Source organism: Alexandromys fortis, unplaced genomic scaffold (genome assembly GCF_014885135.2).
Source record: "Alexandromys fortis isolate MF-2015 unplaced genomic scaffold, M_Fortis_MF-2015_v1.1 scaffold_58, whole genome shotgun sequence".
Lineage (NCBI taxonomy): Eukaryota > Metazoa > Chordata > Mammalia > Rodentia > Cricetidae > Alexandromys > Alexandromys fortis.
The window spans coordinates 10,402,215-10,422,796 of NW_026067940.1; the positions used below are offsets into that span (position 1 = coordinate 10,402,215).

The 20,582-nt window shown below is 38.8% G+C and overlaps 1 protein-coding gene across 1 annotated transcript in view; it reads left to right on the forward strand.

Moving 5' to 3' along the window:
• Dars1 (aspartyl-tRNA synthetase 1) overlaps positions 1 to 17,438 on the forward strand; it is a 61,433-nt gene extending 43,995 nt beyond the window's left edge. Inside the window, exons 8-16 of the mRNA XM_050147709.1 lie at positions 2,729 to 2,840; positions 4,313 to 4,447; positions 6,628 to 6,775; positions 9,071 to 9,217; positions 11,923 to 11,965; positions 12,733 to 12,813; positions 13,927 to 14,038; positions 14,192 to 14,263; positions 16,640 to 17,438. Of these exons, the coding sequence (XP_050003666.1) occupies positions 2,729 to 2,840; positions 4,313 to 4,447; positions 6,628 to 6,775; positions 9,071 to 9,217; positions 11,923 to 11,965; positions 12,733 to 12,813; positions 13,927 to 14,038; positions 14,192 to 14,263; positions 16,640 to 16,731 (942 nt within the window). The 3' untranslated portion in view covers positions 16,732 to 17,438. The remainder of the gene's footprint in view (positions 1 to 2,728; positions 2,841 to 4,312; positions 4,448 to 6,627; positions 6,776 to 9,070; positions 9,218 to 11,922; positions 11,966 to 12,732; positions 12,814 to 13,926; positions 14,039 to 14,191; positions 14,264 to 16,639) is intronic.
• Positions 17,439 to 20,582: the final 3,144 nt, after the last annotated feature.

A 20,582-nucleotide genomic window follows, 5' to 3' on the forward strand; every position in this document is an offset into this window, starting at 1 on the left:
CCAGATGAAGGTTCCCTCTGATGGGTCCCCCAGAACCTCTTGTTTTTGTGTTTGTGGTGCTAGAGAATAAACCCAGAGGCTTGTGCTTGCTAGGTAAGAACTTCACTGTCAGCTATACTCTCCTGTTTTCGTCTTCTGTAATACAAATGGAGCATAGGACTTTTAGTATGTTAGTGTGCAAGGCAAATGACACAGCCCTGTTCCTTCTTTCTAATAAAATAGGCACCTATCTTTCCAGTGGCAAGCAAGTACCTTAAAGCACCTAATGGGGTGGGGGGCTGTTTTTTCTCATATACACCATGGATCCATTTTCTTCCCACATGGACAGATTTGTTGATACAATCAGTAAGCCAAGAATAATGGGGCATAGGATGTGGTGGGGGTGTATTTATTTTTAGGGTTTTTTTGGTGGGGGGGGTTGGTTTTTGTTTGTTGGGTTGGTTTGGTTTGGTTTGATTTTGGTTTTTTGAGACAGGGTTTCTCTGTGTAGCTTTGGAGCCTGTCCTGGAACTAGCTCTTATAGACCAGGCTGGCCTCGAACTCACAGAGATCCACCTGCCTCTGCCTCCCAAGTGCTGAGATTAAAGATGTGTACCGCCACCACCCAGCAAAATTTGTTTTTTAAAGATTTGTTTATTTATTTATTTTATGTGTCTGAGTTCTGCATCTGCATGTATGCCTTTATGCCAGAAGAGGGTGTCAGATCCCACCAGAGATGCTTATGAACCACCATGTGGTTGCTGGGAATTGAACTCAGGACCTCTGAAAGACCAACACCTGAGCCATCTCTCCAGCCCTAAAATTTGTTTTTTTAAAAGCATAATTAAGTGTAATTTTTATGTATACTATATGAGTTATAGCAGTCCAGAAGTTAATTTCAATTTTATAAGAGGATAAAATAAGGTAAGTTAGGCTAACTAAACGGAAGGAAGGAAGGAAGGAAGGAAGGAAGGAAGGAAGGAAGGAAGGAAGGAAGGAAGGAAGGAAGGAAGGGGAAAGAGTGATGCAGTGTGGTAGTGGCCCTTACAGAGAATATATTTCACTAAAGTGAATTGTGTCTCCATATGTGTAGAAGTACAGTGACATACCTCTTCGATTTCTAGGTTGCTAGGTTTTACAAAGCAGAAAAATACAGTTTGTAGTAATTGAGTGAAGCAGTGTTTCCTTAAGTCACATAACATATAAACAAATGAATAAATGAACAAGTAAATAAATAAGTAGAGCCACAAATTCTTTTCTCCAGTTTAAATGTAAATGTCTTAAAAGTATATAACAGATTATAGAGGCTTTTAAAAAATTGTCTCCATTGTTTTGTGAGGAATTATTGATTTGTATCTTTGAATTTGAATTTTAAAATAACACTGCTTAAGTATGCCCTGATTTGGTATGGCAAGATGGCTCAAGGCATGAAGGCACTTCCAGCCAAGGCTGATAACCTGAGGTCCATCCTTGGTTCCAATGTAGTAGAAAAAGAGCCAACTTCATTATTATCCTTTGATATAATGAATATATCCTTTGATATACCACACATGAGGTATGACACATGCACACAAAATAAAATGAACAGGGACTGCAGAGATAACTCAGCAGTTAGGAGCACTATCTGCTCTTCCAAAAGTCCTGAGTTCAATTCCCAGCAACCCCATGGTACTCTATCCTGGCCTGCAGGCATACATGCAAGTAGAATACTGTATACATAATAAATAAATAAATCTTTTTTTTAAGTAAGTAAAACGAATCAAGTGTTTTGTTTTGTTTTTTAAAAAAGAGAGTCCTGATCTCCAGAAACTCAAGGTTACATTCTTTCATATAAAAGATGTAGAGTAGCCAGCCACCTGGTCCTTAGTGTCTGCATCAGAGTGTGGTGTGTGCATAGGCAGGATCAGCTGTGGCCATAGAGCTAGCAGTTCATTGAAATGCGTGAATACCAACTCAGCACTCTGGTTATCCTGGTGTGGGTTGAGGTCAGGTATTTTACCAAACGCCTACCTGGTTATAACAATTTTTTTCCTTTAATGTATTATGCAAGACTTACTGATAAGAAGCCACTTCTTTTAACTGGAACACAGATAATTACTAGAGAGCTCTGGCCACTGATTGAGGCTGAAGGTAAGCAAAGGGAGCCAGAGTAACTGAGGAGGGAAAGCGGAAAAATGAAAGGAAATAAAAAAGGTGGCAGCAGCAAGCTCTCAGAGAGCTGTTCCTCGCTGCTTTATGTGCTATTGTGAGTCAGAGTTGTGAGGAGCCTGTGCCTTTTGTGTATTCAGTTTCTTTCTTTAATGGAACAGATGCATGGCTCTCTACAGTTAGCATATAATTGGTGATGATTAACATGAACGTACGTGTTGTCTTTGGTGATTTATTACTCCGTGCTAAACTCTTACTTAGAATATTTGTATGCTACATGAACATTGTCTCACTCAGTGGATTTCCCCTAAAAACAGTCCCCAAGAGAATCTACAAGCAAGGTGTTTTACTAATTGTTAAGAAATATTTTTCTCGAATGGCATTTTTATAAATCAGAACATCAGGAAGCATTTCTAGTGAGAATGGCTCAGTATGATCATATATATTCATTAGATTGCAGCTTGTCTCATCTTCTGGCTTGGGCTGTTGTGTGTTTCATCTTCTCCAGTACTATTGGACTTAAACATTGCTGAGAGCAGGAATAGTTTAACTTGCTTGCTGTGCCAGGTTGGTTTAATTAGATTTTAATGCTATCTTACAGACATCAACTAGTCAGGCTGTCTTCCGTCTCCAGTCCGGCATCTGCCATCTCTTCCGAGAAACATTAATTAACAAAGGTTTTGTGGAAATCCAAACTCCTAAAATTATTTCAGGTATGTTTCAAGATGTATTCTGTAATTTAAATCCCCCCCAGTGTTGCTTAAGTTAATTTTTAAATAACAATAATAACTGAAATAATTCCAAGAGTCCCTTAAGATTTAGTGCTATGGACTTATTTATTTCAAGGACAATAATACCATCTACAGTGTTCCATTTTCTTCCTTCAACAGTCACTTTGTGGTAATGATAAGGAAATGAAGCAGTAACAAAGCACGATTCCTACACTGAAAGTTAGGCCATGGGTATTTTTATTATGTTACTTTCCATCAAAATTGGCACAACAGTTTGGTTTTATATAAACTTCGTTGTAAAAATCACCAAATACCTGTTGACGTCATTCTTGCCTGAGAATCTTGTCTTGATCATTTTACCCTTTTAGAATTGCTTACATAACACTTAAAAGATGAGTTACAAATAGTGTTCTAGCTGTTCCTGCTGGCTAACAAATCCCAGCATTTTGGAGGAAGAGGCAGGTGGAGCTCTGTGAATTCAAGGCTACATAGCAAGTCCAGGCTAGCCAAGACTGCATAAAGAGAGCTTGTCTCAAAAGATCATCATCATCATCACTATCATCATCATCATTGTAGGACTTAGTGGGTAAAGGGCTTGCCTTGCCACTACCACTAAGCCTAACAATGTGAGTTCAAATCCCCAGGACACATAGAAGGAGAGAACCAACTTTGAAAAGTTTCCTCTGAGCTTCACATGCACTTCTAAAGGCAAATGTGTACACTGATTTAAAAAATACATTAAAAGAATGTTATTAATGGGGCTGGAGCGGTAGCTCAGTTGAAGAGCACTTGTTGCTATTGCAGGGGACCCAGGTTCAGTTTGTAGCATCCACAGTATCTCAGAATCATCTGTAACTCTAGATTCAGGAGATCCAGTGCCTTCTTATGACGACCTCTGGTACAAGGTATGCATATGATACACATACACACATGTAGGCAAAACAATATACAGAATTAAATTAGTAAAAGAATAGTGTTTAGATATAGATAAAAAAAATTAAACATCACCTTCTCACAATTAGAAAAATAATTAAGAGAGCAGCCTTACAAGGTGAGAGCCTATCTCAGATAAAATGGAAGGAATTTTTTTTTTTTTTTCTTTTGAGACAGGGTTTCTCTGTAGCTTTGGAGCCTGTCCTGGATCTAGCTCTTGTAGACCAGGCTGGTCTCGAACTCACTGAGATCCGCCTGCCTCTGCCTCCCAAGTGCTGGCATTAAAGGTGTGTGGCACTACCATTGCCCAGCTGGAAGGGAATAATTTTTTTCCTTTTATTTATTCATTTAGTTATTACAGTCTTAAGCTAATAGATAAGAAATTGATTCAGAAAAAGGGAATGTTTACTTGATTTTCTAGGTCTTCTTTTTTTCTCTAAGTGAACTGCTTTTTTTTTAACCTAAGAATTATATGAATTAACATTCAATTGACTATAATAATACAAATGTTTGTATTTCAGCTGCCAGTGAAGGAGGAGCCAATGTTTTTACTGTGTCCTATTTTAAAAATAATGCCTACCTTGCTCAGTCCCCACAACTGTATAAGCAGATGTGCATCTGTGCTGATTTTGAGAAGGTTTTCTGCATTGGACCAGGTAAGATATTGTCATTTATGTGTTTACTAATTGTAAAATTATGTAGAGTTAAATAGTTGAATTAAACCTATTAATTACAGAGTAGTTATAATATTAGAAACACTAGCATTTAGATCCTTTGAAAGCTTAAATCCATTTATCTGCTGATTATATAATAAAATTTAAGAGCTAGTGATGCACTTGGCTCAGTGATAGGGCATTTGTTATGTTAGTATGTTCAAGACTCTCAGTTCAATTCCACAAAAACCAAAAAGAAAAAAATACTAAAAAGTAGAAATGACAGCATGTGTGTGAGATTATAGATATGTGTTTTAAAAATACATGATTTGAGGACTAGTCAGGTGATAGACATCTTTAATTTCAGGCCTCGGCAGCAGGTGAATCTTAGTGAGTTCCCTTACACTTGCTGGGAATCAAACCTAGGTCCTCTGTAAGAGGGCCAGCTAGAATTCCAATTCCAGGGCATACGATCCCTGCTTCTGGCCTTTGTGGGCACTGCAAGCACGTGGTGCACAGACATACATGCAGGCAAAACATCTATATACATAAGATAGATGAAATATTTTTTTAAACTTAACAAATTATTTTATATATGTTTTTTGATAATTTAACAAAGCTTAAACTTTTGCTAATAGAGAAGTTGGCACAAAATTTAAATATTTTAATCAGATGGTGGAAGCACTTGGGAGGCAGAGGCAGATGGATCTCTGAGAGTTCAAGGCCACCCTGATCTACAAAGCAAATTCCAGGACAGCCAGGACTGTTCACAGAGAAATCCTATCTTAAAATTTTTTTTAATGTTTTAATTTTCTGAAGTTATTATTTACCAGGCGTATATTGTATACATATTCTTTTTTTTTTATTATGCATACAATATTCTGTCTGTGTGTATGCCTGCAGGCCAGCAGAGGGCACCAGACCCCATTACAGATGGTTGTGAGCCAGCATGTGGTTGCTGGGAATTGAACTCAGGACCTTTGGAAGAGCAGGCAATGCTCTTAACCTCTGAGCCATCTCTCCAGCCCCCTGTATACATATTCTTAAGGCTGGGTGCCATGTCCTTATAGAATCAGCAACACTTATCAGATGCCGATAGGGATATAAATGCAAGTTCATGTAGTACATTTGTGGTGAAACCTGAGGCTCGGCTCTCAAAGCACCCAGATAATTGCTGTATTCCTGGTTTAGAGATTGTGCCTTGAGTGAGAAGGAAACATGTTAATCCCTGCTTCTGTTACTGAATAAGTCACACATGCATAGAGCAATCACAGGGAATAAGCCAATGAATTTCAAAATAATTCCATGATTATACATCATCTTTAAGTCTGTGTCAGGGAGCCATGTGCACCTAAGAGGCTGAGACAGGAGGATCATTGTGAGTTTCAGACAGTCAAGGCTACTAAGTGAGACCTTGTCTCAAAAGAAAAAGAATCAGAATGTGCTATACAATTAGCAGTAGAAAGATTGTTTGCTGGAGTCACCATGAAAGAAAAGTCAAACTAAAGTGGGTTTTAAGGCCCTAGTAGGGTATATAAAAACTGAAATAATGTTCTAGTACAGGGAACAGGATAAGTAGAAAGCATGAACTACAAAAGAAAACAGAAATAAGGGTGGTTAGAAATTGGAAGTACTAAGATTAAGTTGAAAAGCGTAAAGGTTTTAGACTTTGTCATTTTATATCTTGTTATAGTAGTCGTTTGAGAGTTGTGAGTTTCCAAGCAGGGATGTGTTCTAGGAAAGACGAGTGAAAGACTGCAGGGGAGTTGCAGAGAGCATAGGAGCGGGACTGGGAGCTGCTGGAACGCGTATAATGTTACTTCATATATGCAGTTTCATTTTGCTTGAGCCATATTTTAATAAAATGGAGACAAACTATATTAGTCATAATTGAGTCTGTTTTTAATTATTGAGGTGGTGCCTCAGGATCTTGCATTCCCTAGGGGTTCTCAAGAGCATCTTTTATTAATTTGCATTTGGTTCTGCTTTTCTCTAGGACTTGGGAGTTTGTAATGAACTTGCTGTATAGGAGAATGCTGAAACAGATGGCTTATCAGTGCTCCATCTCACCCTGTGGGCATGGGATAATAGTACCACCTAGGGCACTACCAAGTACAGTTCTGCATTTAAGTTCTCATTTACCCAAGACTTAAAATACTGTACTATTTTTCTTTGGTTAACAGTTTTTAGAGCCGAAGACTCCAATACCCATAGACATCTGACTGAATTTGTTGGTTTGGATATTGAAATGGCTTTTAATTATCATTACCATGAAGTTGTAGAAGAAATTGCTGATACCTTGGTGCAAATATTCAAAGGACTTCAAGAAAGGTTAAAATTATTTAATGTCTTGAAGTGGCTTCAATTTCAAAATAATTGCAGTTGTTTTGTTTTGTTTTGTTTTTTGGTTGGGGAATGATAGGGAATGATACAGTTTCTTGTATAGTTTAAGAAAGTTTCCAAAACTTGTTCTAGATATCTATTCTTTCTCTGAGTGTTTGAAATGAACCAAGATTGTGTCTAATTATATGGACTCAAATAGTTTTGTTGCTAACCTCTTAAACATAAGGCAACAGTTTGAAAAACAGCCTTTTTTCTATATTTTACAGATTATTTGGAAACCATTTGTTGTTATGTCCCTTGTAATTTAGACTGTCAGGCTTGTGCCATATTCCACTCATGTTTATGCTGCAGAGTAATATATCAGTAAAGAACTATCAATGACTCCAAGCATTAAGAGACATGAGTAGGGATAAACAAAGGAACAGTCATTTCCAAATCAACGACTGTACCAGGTGTGGCACACACCTATAATCCCATATGGGAATAAAGATTTTTTTTTTTGCTTTTTAGTTATGCGTATGTGGAGGTAGTATGATTATATATGAATGCAAATGTCCTCAGAGTCTAGAAAGTGTCAATTTCTCTAAAACTAGAGTTACAGGTGGCTATAAGCCACCTAATGTGGGTAATAGGAACTGAACTTAGATCCTCTGCAAAAGAAATTTGTGCTTATAACCACTGAGCCATCTCTCCAGCTCTTATTTTTAAAAAGTTTTTAAATTAGGGACACTAAGCCTCACAAATCCTATGTGCTTAGTACGTTGTTTTAGTCATTGCCAATGTATGGCTAAAAAATTGTATTGTGCCTATTTCCCTTGCCCCTATTTGAATCAAGTCTATTATCATCTCATCCGTAAACATTTGAGCAAAAATTTTTAGTCTTAATTAAATAAGCCAGGTATAGTGGGATACACCTTTAAATGGCAGCATTTGAGATCGTGACAGAGAGGATCACAAGTGTGAGGCCAGCCAGGACTGCACAGTGAGATCCCTGTTTCAGAAAAAAGAAAGAAAGAATCCTTCACTACTGAAACACAGTTCCCTGCAGTTATAATTTGTGCAGGTACTGTGGGGACATCACAGAAGGAGGGAAGTAGCACCTAAATATCTTAGAAAGCGTGGTGGGAATGGCAGAACAAGGCAAACACTTTTTAGTGTCCTCTTCCTAGATGGAAAGAAATGATTAATGATTAAAATCAGATTTTTTTTATTGAGAATAAGAAAAAAAAAGTTTCCGCCTCCTCCCAGCCTCCCATTTCCCTCCCCCTCCCCCCACTCCTTTCCCCCTCCCTCTCCAATCCAAAGAGTAGTCATGGTTCCCTGCCCTGTGGAAAGTCCAAGGTCCTCCCCGCTCCGTCCATGTCTAGGAAGGTGAACATCCAAACTGGCTAGGCTCCCACCAAGCCGGATCATGAAGTAGGATCAGAACCCCTTGCCATTGACCTTGGCTTCTCATCAGTCCTCATTGTTCGCCATGATCAGAGAGTCCGGTTTTATCCCATGCTTTTTCAGTCACAGTCCAGCTGGCCTTGGTGAGCTCCCAATAGATCAGCCCCCACTGTCTCAGTGGGTGGGTGCACCCCCCGTGGTCCTGACATCCTTGCTCGTGTTCTCCCTCCATCTGCTCCTCATTGGGACCTTGGGAGCTCAGTCCAGTGCTCCAGTGTGGGTCTCTGTCTCTATCTCCATCCATCACCAGATGAAGGTTCTATGGTGATATGAAAGATATTCGTCAGTATTGCTATAGGATAGGGTCATTTCAGGTTCCCTATCCTCAGCTTCCCAAGGGACTAACTGGGGACATCGCCTTGGGCTCCTGGGAGCCACTCTAGGTTCAAGTCTCTTGCCAACACTAAGGTGGCTCCCTTAACTAAGATATGTGCTTCCCTGCTCCCCTATCCAACCTTCCTTTATCCCAATCTTCCTGTTTCCCCAAGTTCCCCCAATCCTCCCCTTCTCACTTTTCTCTCCCCGTCCCCCCTTATCCCCAAAAATCAGATTTTTTAAATGCCTCACAGAATATATATTTTTGTTTCTAACAGTGTTAACTGATAGGAGTTGTAAATAAAAAATTTAATCCTTTAATGCCACTGTGATTTGAAAAAAATAAAAAACTTGAAACAAAGAAATGGAATTAAGTATTATAAGTAGTACTTTATTCTTAAAAATTTGATGATGCTTCTTTTGGTACAGTCATAGGTTCAAAGACTGATTGCTTACAGTGACCTCTTGTGGAAGAAACATTTAACTAACGTTTTATTAACTGAAACATTGAACATACAGGTTTCAGACTGAAATTCAAACTGTGAATAAACAGTTCCCATGTGAGCCCTTCAAATTTTTGGAGCCAACTCTAAGACTGGAGTATTGTGAAGCTTTGGCTATGCTTAGAGAAGCAGGAGTTGAAATGGGAGATGAGGAAGATCTAAGGTTGGTCTCGAACTTTTTTCTTTTTTAACTTTTATGCCTAGGCTTAATGTATTTTGCCTAACAGATTACAATTAACTTTGATATATTGTATAATACTGCTTTATAATAAAGATTACAAAGTATATTTAATATTGTTTGCGTAGGCTTCAGTAATTTTGTTAACTTTTCATTTTGCTCCCTATTTATAACCTTTCAGAAGACAAATCTAGTGGCACAGGCCAGTAATCTCAAATACTCGGGAGGTGGGTTAGGCAAGAGGTTTACCAGTACAAAGTTTGCCTCGGATACAGAACAAGTGTTGGGCCAGTCTGAGCAGCTTCAAAATGAATGAAAAGGAGATCTGGAGGGATGACTCAGAGAATAAGAGTCTTGCTATTCTTGCAGAACACATGCAGGCAAATTTCTTTTTGTTTGTTTGTTTTTCAAGACAGGGTTTCTTTGTGTAACAGCCCTAGGTGTCCTAGAATAAGCTCTTGTAGACCAGGCTGGCCTCAAACTCACAGAGATCTGCCTACCTCTGTCTCCTGGGTGCTGGGATAAACGGCGTGCACCACCACCACCCAGCAATAAATAATCTTTTAATAAATAAATAAACATGTTAAGGACTGGAGAGATGGCTCAGCAGTTAAAAGCACTTGCTGCTTTTTCAGAGGATCTAGGTCTTGGTCCCAGTACCCAGATGGTGGGTTACAACCATCTGTAACTCCTCTTCTAGGTGATCGGTTCATGGCCTTACAGGACACCAGGCATTCATGTAGTTCACATACATATATGCAGGCAAAACAGTCACACATAAAATATTTCAGTATTTTTAAATATTTTAAAAATATTTTGCTGTGCAGTGGTGGCGCACGTCTTTAATCCCAGCACTTCGGAGGCAGTGGATCTCGGTGAAAGCAAGATCCAGGACATCCAGAACTGTTAAACAGAGAAACCCTGCCTTGAAAAACGATAGATAGATAGATAGATAGATAGATAGATAGATAGATAGATAGATAGGTAGGTAGGTAGGTAGATAGATAGATAGATAGATAGATAGATAGATAGGTAGATAGGGTGGAGTACACCTTGTAACCAGCACTCAGGATGCAGAGGCAGGTGGGCCTCAGTTCAAGGATAGCCTGGTCTATTTAGTGAGATCCAGGACAGCCATGGCTATACATAATTTATAGGTGGAGGAGTAGAAGGCATGGCTCAGTGGTAGAAGCTTACTTACCTTACGTAAGACCCTATTTTCAATCCCTAGTAATATAGAACAAAGAAGAATGAGGAGAGTTTTCTCTGGTTTGGTTTGGTGGGTTGTTTGCAACAGGGTCAGTCTGTCCTTGCTGACCTGCAGCTAACTAGTAGACCAGGCTAACCTTGAGCTCACAGAAATCCACCTGCCTCTGCCTCCCAAGTGCTGGGATTAAAAGCATGCACCACCACACCCGGCTTTTGCCTATGATTTTTATTTGTAATGTTACTTCCCTTTTAAGGGTAAAGAAAATTCTAACTCACCCATACAGGATTGGGCATAGAAATACTAATGTCTATATGTTGTCAGTATGCTGTATTTTGTTATCTAAATCTAATTCTACTCCTTACAATTTAGGAATAAATTGCATACTAAAGATAGAAAGTTGCTATCAACATACATTTCATTCAGAGATTCCTGATTAAAATAGTTAAGTCATTACAGTAGTTCATAGTAGATATGTGGAAGAGAAATGTGGTGGTTGTCTTTTCTTTCCCCCCCCAAATATACTTTACTCCTAGTCCATTATTTATTTGTTTATTAAGAAGAATACGATTTTCAGCATACCCTTTATTGCTAAAAGAAGCCATAAATTTTATAATTAGTTCAATTTAAGCAGCATATTTTAGGCATCTTGAGAATTGTTGAGTGACATAGGTGCTAAAGAAGGTACCTGTTGGCCCCAGATTGTCTTTAAGGACGTGGGTATACTGGTTGTCATATTACAAACCTTTGTGAAGTAACAACAAAAAGAGACTATTTAATAACAAAATCCTCCAGTGCTGGCTGACTGGATTTTTATTTCACATAATTATAGTAAAGTGAAAACAGTACAGTAAAACAGTAAAGTTTCCCTCCTGTTTCTGGATCAATGGAATGTTTAGTTGTGCCTGGTTGAAAAGGTTGGAGCAGTGTGTATGTGCGCCAAGTATCTGAGGGAGGTGAGCCTGTAGGTGGCTTCCTGAAATGCTTGTCTTAGAAAGGAGCAGATAGCTGACAGTGTGTTTGAGCCAAGTTTTATTTTTCTTTAAGAACCTCAAATTAAAAGGAGCCTTACTAATTTAAAAAGTATTTTAAGTTATTACTTGGGGGAGTGGAGAAATGGTTCGGTGGTTTAAGAACTATTGACTGCCCTTCCAGATATGTGAGTTTAGTTTCCAGCACTTATATCAGGCTGCTTCACAACTCTCTGTGTAACTCCAGCACCCACTCACAGACACACAATTAATACAAATATTAAAGAGCTAAGATGTTTGTGTTAAGCTGGGTGGTGGTGGCACACATCTTTAATCCTAACACTCAGAGGCAGAGGCAGATTGATCTATGTGAGTTTGAAGCTGGCCTTGTCTACAGAGGGAGTTCTGGAACAACCAGGGATATTACACAGAGAGACCCTGTCTCTAAAAACCAAAATAAAAAAACTTTCTGTTTCACCTTCAACCACTAGTTTCATGTGTCTTTTTTTCAGTACACCAAATGAAAAGCTGTTGGGTCGTTTGGTGAAGGAAAAGGTAGGATGTTTTCTTTTTGTTGTTGTTTAATCGGAAATGTACCTTAAGAAGAGGCAGCAATAGCAGAATATTCTATCATCTTCTTACAGTGTTATGTTTCCAGAGTTAGTGAAGTGAACGGTACTTTTGTTCTTAGAAAGGGGGGGGGGGCATTTAGGCAGATTTTGACCAACAATTTGATTAATTCGGTGTGTGACATTTGTGCAGTCATACTGAAGTACCTCTAAAGGACACTTGAGATTTTCAGATTAGTGAGGAAGGGCGCTAAACTACAGAAGGTCTTACCTGTGCACTCTTGCTCTTATTTTCTAGAACTAAAGCCAAAGGACATAAAGCTTAGCCTAGTTGTGTTCTTTTTAATAGGACACTAATTTAATGTTTAGAAAGTCTTTGAGCTCCCCCTGCTGGTTGAGCTTTTTCTGAAGTCTACAGTGTTAGCCAGACCTTGAGCTTGCTCTTTCAGCAATCGCCACTCTGCTGCCATTCTCTCCCATCAGTTTTAACAAAGGGGAATGTAATCAAATAAAAGTTGGAGTGTAATTTCTTTTTACTGAAGCTTGTGAGGTAGTAAGAAAATGTTAAACACTGTAACTTTTATTTTAGTAGCTTCCATTTGAAGAACATTACCCAATTTTACTTAGATATTTAAACAAAAAGCTGTGTTTATTAGGGAAATAATTCAGGTGGGGTATATTAATATAATAATTAATACTTAAATTTTCCATAAAATATTGTAAATACTTAACACAGTTTCTTTCTTTTAATAGTATGATACAGACTTTTATGTTCTTGATAAATATCCATTGGCTGTAAGACCTTTCTATACCATGCCTGACCCAAGAAATCCTGTGAGTAATTTAATCTCAAATCACCTATTTGTGGGGAAGAAAGAACTTTCTAGTAACCATATTTGAATGCTGTACAAAATTAGTCCTGAGAACCTAAATTAAATTAAATCCTATTCCTACATCAATTTTCCTAAAGATTTATTGGTATTATAGATGCTAAATATAGCACTAGATACTCAGAGGTTAGGGAGGATCTCTTTTGACTTTGAACTGGGGATTCACCTTTCTAATTTTTACACTAAGGTGGTAAGTTGTGTTTTCATTTGATAGATTTGAAGAAAATGAAAGCTTGCTTTATATTTTATATTTAGTAATCCAGATGATCTTATGGATTTTTGTTTTTCAGTATTTCCCAACCCTTAGTATACATGAACCCTCTAGAGAACTTGGGGTTTGTTTTGTTTGTTTTCTCTTTTTTCCCTAATAAAAAGTCTTACTGTGTATCTCTGATTGACCTGGAATGTGCAGTGTAGCCTAAGCCGGCCTGGAACTCAGGTGTCTGCCTGCCTCGGCTTCCCAGGTGTACACCACCAGCACCAGACTGGAGGGGTTTTGAAACACAAATGCTGAGCCCTACTCTTAGAGTTCCTAATCATTGATTGGGGCAGGTTTAGAGGTCAGCATTTATAACAAATTACGGGTAATGCTGAAGTGATCTCGGAATCGGGGCCATTGTTTATGTGAAAGTTAAAACTGGTGGTGTCAAATGCCTGATAGGCCACAAGTTAAGCATAGGTTAATTCAGTTTTAGTTTAACTTTCCTTACAGGTTTTCTAAAATAGACTACTTGCTTACTGGTAATTTACATTCACAATTGACCAAAATTTATGTCATATTTCAAAACTTTTTAGGAATAAAGTAAAATAAAAAGCAGCACCACAGCTTTAGATGTGGTATTCTGGTTAGTAGGAGGTGTGGTAAAGAGAAAATGGAAATCTAAACAGAGAACAAAAACTGCCCTTAGCAGTTCTGCCATAAAGAGGAAATGGTGTTGAAGGATAGTCATTAACTAGGAAAAGAGCATGGATTTTTCTCCCCACATGTTTATCATGGGAAAGTGTGATCACATAGTACTTGAGGAATGGTGGAGGTTCATTCATTTTTCTTCTGCAGAAACACTCCAACTCTTATGACATGTTCATGAGAGGAGAAGAAATACTGTCTGGAGCACAAAGAATACATGATCCTCAGTTGCTAACAGAGAGAGCTTTGCACCATGGAATTGGTAAGTAATTTGAAATATCTGGAACTGTGTGTCTTATGAAAATAATGCATTGTAAACATCTTAAAGATGTCTCATAAGTCATTTTCCCCCAAATCTTCACTGTAGTGATACTTCTTTTATGATAAAATGATAAATTCTGTTTTCGTTTTATAGATTTGGAGAAAATCAAAGCTTACATTGATTCCTTTCGATTTGGAGCCCCTCCTCATGCTGGTGGAGGCATTGGTAATACTGCTATTACTTATAAATAATTTTATAAACGCAACTGAAGAACAAGTTTAAAGGCTATAGAAGAGGCTTAGAAAGACGGCTCAGTGGTTAAGAGAACTTGCTGCTCTTGCAAAGGACCTGAGTTCAGTTCACAACACCCATGTAGCAGATCACAACCATTTAAAATTCCAGTTTCAGGGGACCTGATTTCTTCTTTTGGCCTCAGCAGGCTTCTGCACACATAGTAGGGCACATAAACTCACATGTACTCACATATTTATGTAAATAAAATAATTTTTAAAGATCATAGAATGGTAATTTTTCCCAGTGATTAGAACAAAATTGATATTTACACGTCAGAGAATAAAGTTAAACCCTTACCTCCAGATAAAAGCAGTAATCCAAAATGAATCAAAGACCTAAAGGAAAGGTCTAACACTAGAAAACTGTTAGAAGAAAACAGAGCAAAAGCATCAGGATATTGAATTTGGCCATCTTTTCTTTTTCTTTTTATTATTATGTATACAGTATTCTTGGTATTCTGTCTGCATGTATGCCTGCAGGCCAGAAGAGGGCACCAGATCTCATTACAGATGGTTGTGAGCCACCATGTAGTTGCTGGGAACTGAACTCGGGACCTCTGGAAGGGCAGACAGTGTTCTTAACCACTGAGCCATATCTCCAGCCCTTGGCATGTTTTCTTAGATAGAGTACCTATGGCACACACAGCAAGATGATTAATAGCAAAATTTAGTTTAGGGAAAAATTTTAAACTTTGTGCATAAAAAAATACTTAATTGCACAGCAAGTACAAGACTGGGTTTGACCTCAGCATTTAAAAGTGGGGGAAAGGAAATTGTAGTATATAACTCAATGCGAGCCTTGTCTGCACAGTTCCTTCATTTGATCCCCAGCACCAACTTTGGAAGCAGGGGGCAATTGGGGAAAGAAAGTAAAGAGGGGCTGGGAGATGGCTAAAGTTGAGAGTACTTGCTACTCTTTCAGACCACTGGAGGTTGAGTTCCTAGTACCCACATCAGGGGCTCACAGTCACCTGAAACTTCAGCTCCAGATCTGATGACCCTGCAGGCTCCTGAAGACACGTGCACACACAGACATGTTTAAACAGAGAGAGAGACTGTAAAACGACAGCCCGCATAGCGGCAACAAATATTTACAGGTTATATATGCGATAAGAGATTAATATCCAGAATAAATAAAATTCGAGTTCAAAATGGGCAAAGGACCTGAATAGAAATTTCTCCAAAAGAGGATGCAGGTGGTTGGTGAGCGCATGAGCAGGCATGAGCAGTCATTGGTGAAGTATACCTTCACACAGCTAGGATGGCTGCTATCTTAACATACAATAATTAGCACTAGGATGAATGTGCAGGATCAGTTTGCCCGCTGCAGAAAACAGGATTATAGTTCTTCAAAAATAGAGATTCATTTATCATAGGAACCAATAGTCCACTTCTGTGTTTATACCCTAAAGAAAAATTTACCATGTGATTTATCATTCCAATTTTGTGTGTGTGCCCGAAAGAATTGGAAATGACACACCAAAGAAGTATTTATGCATACATACATCTTCACAGTGGCTGAGACATGGATGCAGCTGGGTGTCCATCATGGGTAAATGGACCAGCAGAATGTGGTGTTGGATAAGGATCCTCTGTGTGACATGATCAGGACCAGACTTGTATTTTCTTGGCTTTTAGAATTATTTCATAGACTTTACCATTGAGATTCTTTTGCTGCTTTGATGCTACCAAATATTTAGATTTTAGAACATCTGAATTTCTGGAATAAGGTCTTTAACCTATATGGCCAGTCAGTGTTAAAAAGAAAGAAATTTTGCAGGGTGTGCTGTAAACACCTTCAATCTCATCACTCAGGAGGTAGAATCTCTTGAGTTTGAGGTCACCTGGTCTAGAGAGAGAGAGAGAGAGAGAGAGAGAGAGAGAGAGAGAGAGCGAGAGCGAGCGCGAGCGCGCGCACGCGCGCGCGCAAACTCCAGGGCTGTTTGTTACACAGTTAAAAAAGAAAAAGAAAGAAAGAAATTTTGTTGTTCTGAAGTATAGATGAACTGTGGAGATGATATATGAATGAATGATAAACAAATGAATAAATTAGCAAAAGGACTAATTCTCTATGATTCTACTTTGCTGGAATTTTAGAATAGTCAAGTTCAGAAGCAGAGAATAGATTGGTGAATGCCTATATCCAGGGAGGAAGGAAAAGAATATTTACGAAATATAGAATTTTGTGGGTTTTTTTCTTTTTTTAATGAGAGATGCTTTATAAAATAATATGTTCCACCAAAAAGATAGTATAACTGGCAAATGAGAGGTTTTCAAAAAGGATTAACTGTCATTTTCTTATTCACAGGGTTGGAAAGAGTGACAATGCTGTTCTTAGGATTGCATAATGTACGTCAGACATCGATGTTCCCTCGTGACCCCAAACGACTCACGCCTTAAACCACACTTTTTATTCTCTCTAGTAATCTGCTGTTGATCAGGTTACACCTGAGGTAGTTAAGATATGCAGTAAAATAACTGTCTTACTAAAGTGCCACGATTCTTTTTTAAATACTTCAGTACAAATTAACTTAAGAAAAAACATTTTGAACTTCAGATATATTTCAGTAGGACATGCTTGAACATTTTAATAGAACTTTCTATGGTGAAAATCTGTAGTCTATCACTATAGAAAATGTTAAGGAGACTTTTAAGCAGTTTAAGATTGTATAATTTTTTTCTTTTTTTTTTTTTTTTTTTTCGAGATAGGGTTTCTTTGTGGCTTTGGAGCCTGTCCTGGAACTAGCTCTGTAGACTAGGCTGGTCTCGAACTCACAGAGATCCGCCTGCCTCTGCCTCCCGAGTGCTGGGATTAAAGGCGTGCGCCACCATTGCCCGGCTTTTTTTCTTTTCTATATTATGGTAGCCACATACTAATATCCTAAATTTTCAGTATTTGTACTTTTAAATGATGACATTGAGAAAAAGAAATTGGAGAAATAACCAAGATTTTAACATATATAAGATAGATAAGTCACAGAAAATTAGAGTATGAGTTTAAAGTTATCTGCAGCAATCATGTGAGGCAAGTGAGAACACTGGCTAGAAACAGTAACACCAAAACACTTCAGTTCTGATGTTGGAATTCAATAAAACCCTAAAGCTAATGATGGTTTTGTGTGACTTTGTAGAAATTTGATTTTATAACTGGTTGTTGGCATATATACATTGGGAATAAAAAATAAACTAGCCTTATGTAAACATTAGACAGGGAAAGTGCTACAGAGCCAAGGGCACGTGACAGTGTGTGCCTGTAATTCTAGCATTAGGGATGTGTGGACAAGAGGGCCAGCAGTTCAAGATCATTCTCTGTTACATGAGAGCCTCTCTCAAACGAAAAGAAAGCACATAGGAGAGTAACCCAAACATGTAAACATGTAAATATCTTAGAGTGTATTGGTTGCATTGAGAGAGAATGTACCACGAAGAAGCACTGGCAACAGTATGATCTGGTCTGTCATGATCACTGTATACTGGGTACACCTCCATTGTCCTATCTGCCAAAGCAGGAGTTGATGCTGTGCTCTGCCGTAGCACCATTCCTAGAGAAAACATCCATTTGTAGAAGCTGGTGCTGCCAGACACTTCCCACCTGGAAAGGGGTAGCAGAGTACCTTAGCCTAGACACAACACATGTTCCATGATATTTTCTCTCCTGCCTGTGAAGCTTGTTCCAGAGACAATGATAGGGCTCATAAAAACTTGGTGTGCCAACATTGAAACCCTGTGCTATATAGTTTAGGTTGGGTCCTACTTTACCACAAAGTAAAAACAATACATTGGGGGTTTGTAGATCAGGAACTGACCTTTAGCTAAACTCCTTTATGTGCTTTTTCAAGCTTGACTATAGGTGAACCCAAAGCTTCAAGTCCCCAAGCCAGCCATGCCCTTTATCCCTTTATCTCCACCTCTCATGGACCTCTGCTGAGAGACCCTGTGGAGGGAAAAGAGGGAATCTCTGTGCCAGTAAATAGCTGTGAATGTGGCCCAAAGCATTTGTAGATGACATCATAATTGAAACTGTTAGGAAAATCTTAAGACAAGCTGCTCCACTGATACAAAAGAACTCTAATCAGACCAGATCAAACCAAATTAAATGCCCATGTTTAATAGATGGCACAGTCCTGGGTGGCCGGGAGAGCGTGGTGAGGAAAAGACAGAGGGAACACACATGCAAACCCAAAACCACATGTTCCTTGTTCTGGCGCAACCCTAAATATCGTGTGGGAGTGGTCAGCATTTGCCAGGCTGGGAGTGACACTTCCAACTCAATATTACATTCCAGCCTCTGGATATAGGGGTGTTAGAGGACTGGGGTCTCACTTTTGACCAAACAGAAACGTCAAAAAGTTAGAACGTTCCTGCTTTATAACAGAGTGATAATAGGACTTTGTGAAGGCTTTGTCAATACCACCATGAAGAAACTTGTGCATGGAGAGGGCACCATACACCTTTGCAAGCAACTTAAAATTTATAGTCATTAAGTGAACTGCAGGGTTCAGGATACAGAAGTATGATGTAGGTGGGTCTCTATCTGTTGTTTCATTGGTTAATAAAGAAACTGCCTTGGCCCTTTTGATAGCCAAAATTAGGCGGAGTAGACAACAGAATGCTGGGAGGAAGTAAGGCAATCACCATGCGTCTCCTCTCTGGGTCAGATGCGATGAAGCTCCAGCCCAAGATGGACGTACACTAGAATCTTCCTGGAAAGCCACCACCTTGTGGTGCTACACAGATTATTAGATATGGGTTAAAGCAAGATTTGAGAGTTAGCCAGTAAGAGACTAGAGCTAATGGGCCAAGCAGTGTTAAATGAATACAATTTGTGTGTTGTTATTTCTGGGGCTAAGCTACCTGAGCGGGAGCCGGGTGGAACAAAAAGCAGGCCTGCCCACAGCTCCTTCTACAGAAGTACAGGAGTCACTACTCATTGTATCTCCCAGTGCGGGATTCAGTTGCATTTGTTCATCCTATTGCTAGAGTCTGTGGGTCTAGATGTCTATGTTCCCAAAGAGTTGACACCAGTTAGGAGACACATGAAGGAAATGTCCCTGGAAATGTGAAGGTACTGCTCTGCTCTGCCATTCTAGAAACCAGCAGTCAAAGGCTTAGAACTACAACACAATTGGTAGAGGGCTTGTATGAAACCCTGGTTTTGATCCCCAAGCACTGGAGTGTATACCTGTAACCTAACATTTAGGGATAGAAGCAGGAAGATCAGAAGTTGAAGACTATCCTCAGATACAAAGGGAATTTCTGAGCTACAACATACTGTCTCAAAAACAGTATCAATGTTTTCCTGCTGATTATCCAGGTCTGGTGATACACACCTTTATAATACATACTAGAAAGGTGGAGGCAGAAGCATCTAAAGTTTTATTTCAGCCAGGGCTGCATAGTAAAACCCTGTCTCAAAGTGGGGGAAACAGCCTTATCATCAGAGACGCTTCCTCTTGTAATGGATGTGGACTAACATGGAAACCCACAATAGGACAATAGAGTGAGAGATTTTGGAACACTAAATAAATAGTAAATGGGTCTTCACCAAACCCCTCCCTTCAGAGTTCAGGAAGCTATATGGAAAAGGAGTAGGAAGACTTATAAGAAGAAATTATAAGGGATTGTAAGGAGATGGGTGACACCAAGGAAACAGTCTTCCAGACACAACAGGACTGATACACACAGGATTGTAAAGGAAAAAATATTTTCTCTAGTAGAGTTTCTTTGGGTATATTAACCACACAAAAAGGTAGGCCCCATACCCAGCATTGATGAACAACTCAAACTCAGTGAGATTTCTTTGTAGCATTGCTTTATTTGGGTATTTTTGTCTTACTGGTCTTTTGCTTGTATATTATTCAATGGAATAAAATAACTTGAAAGTAATGATATCACATATACCCTGCTATTCATCTCTACCACTCCCGTGCCCCATGATACCTTTTTACCTTCCTAGTGCCTTGGGTGTTCCAGGTTATATTCTCACATAGATGAGAGAGAACATGTGGAGATAGAAAAAATGAGGTAGGGAATAAATACTAAAGATATTTGGGAAAGCCATAGAGTAACACTATTATTTAACTAAAATTACATGACATCTGTATAAGTGCATGCATGTGCATATAAGTAAGAGGCCACTTGTTTGTTTCTGACTGTTCAGCCCTGAAATAACCACACAGAAACTATATTATTTGCAATACTGTTTGGCCAATAGCTTAAGCATATTTCTGGCTAATTCATATCTTAAATTA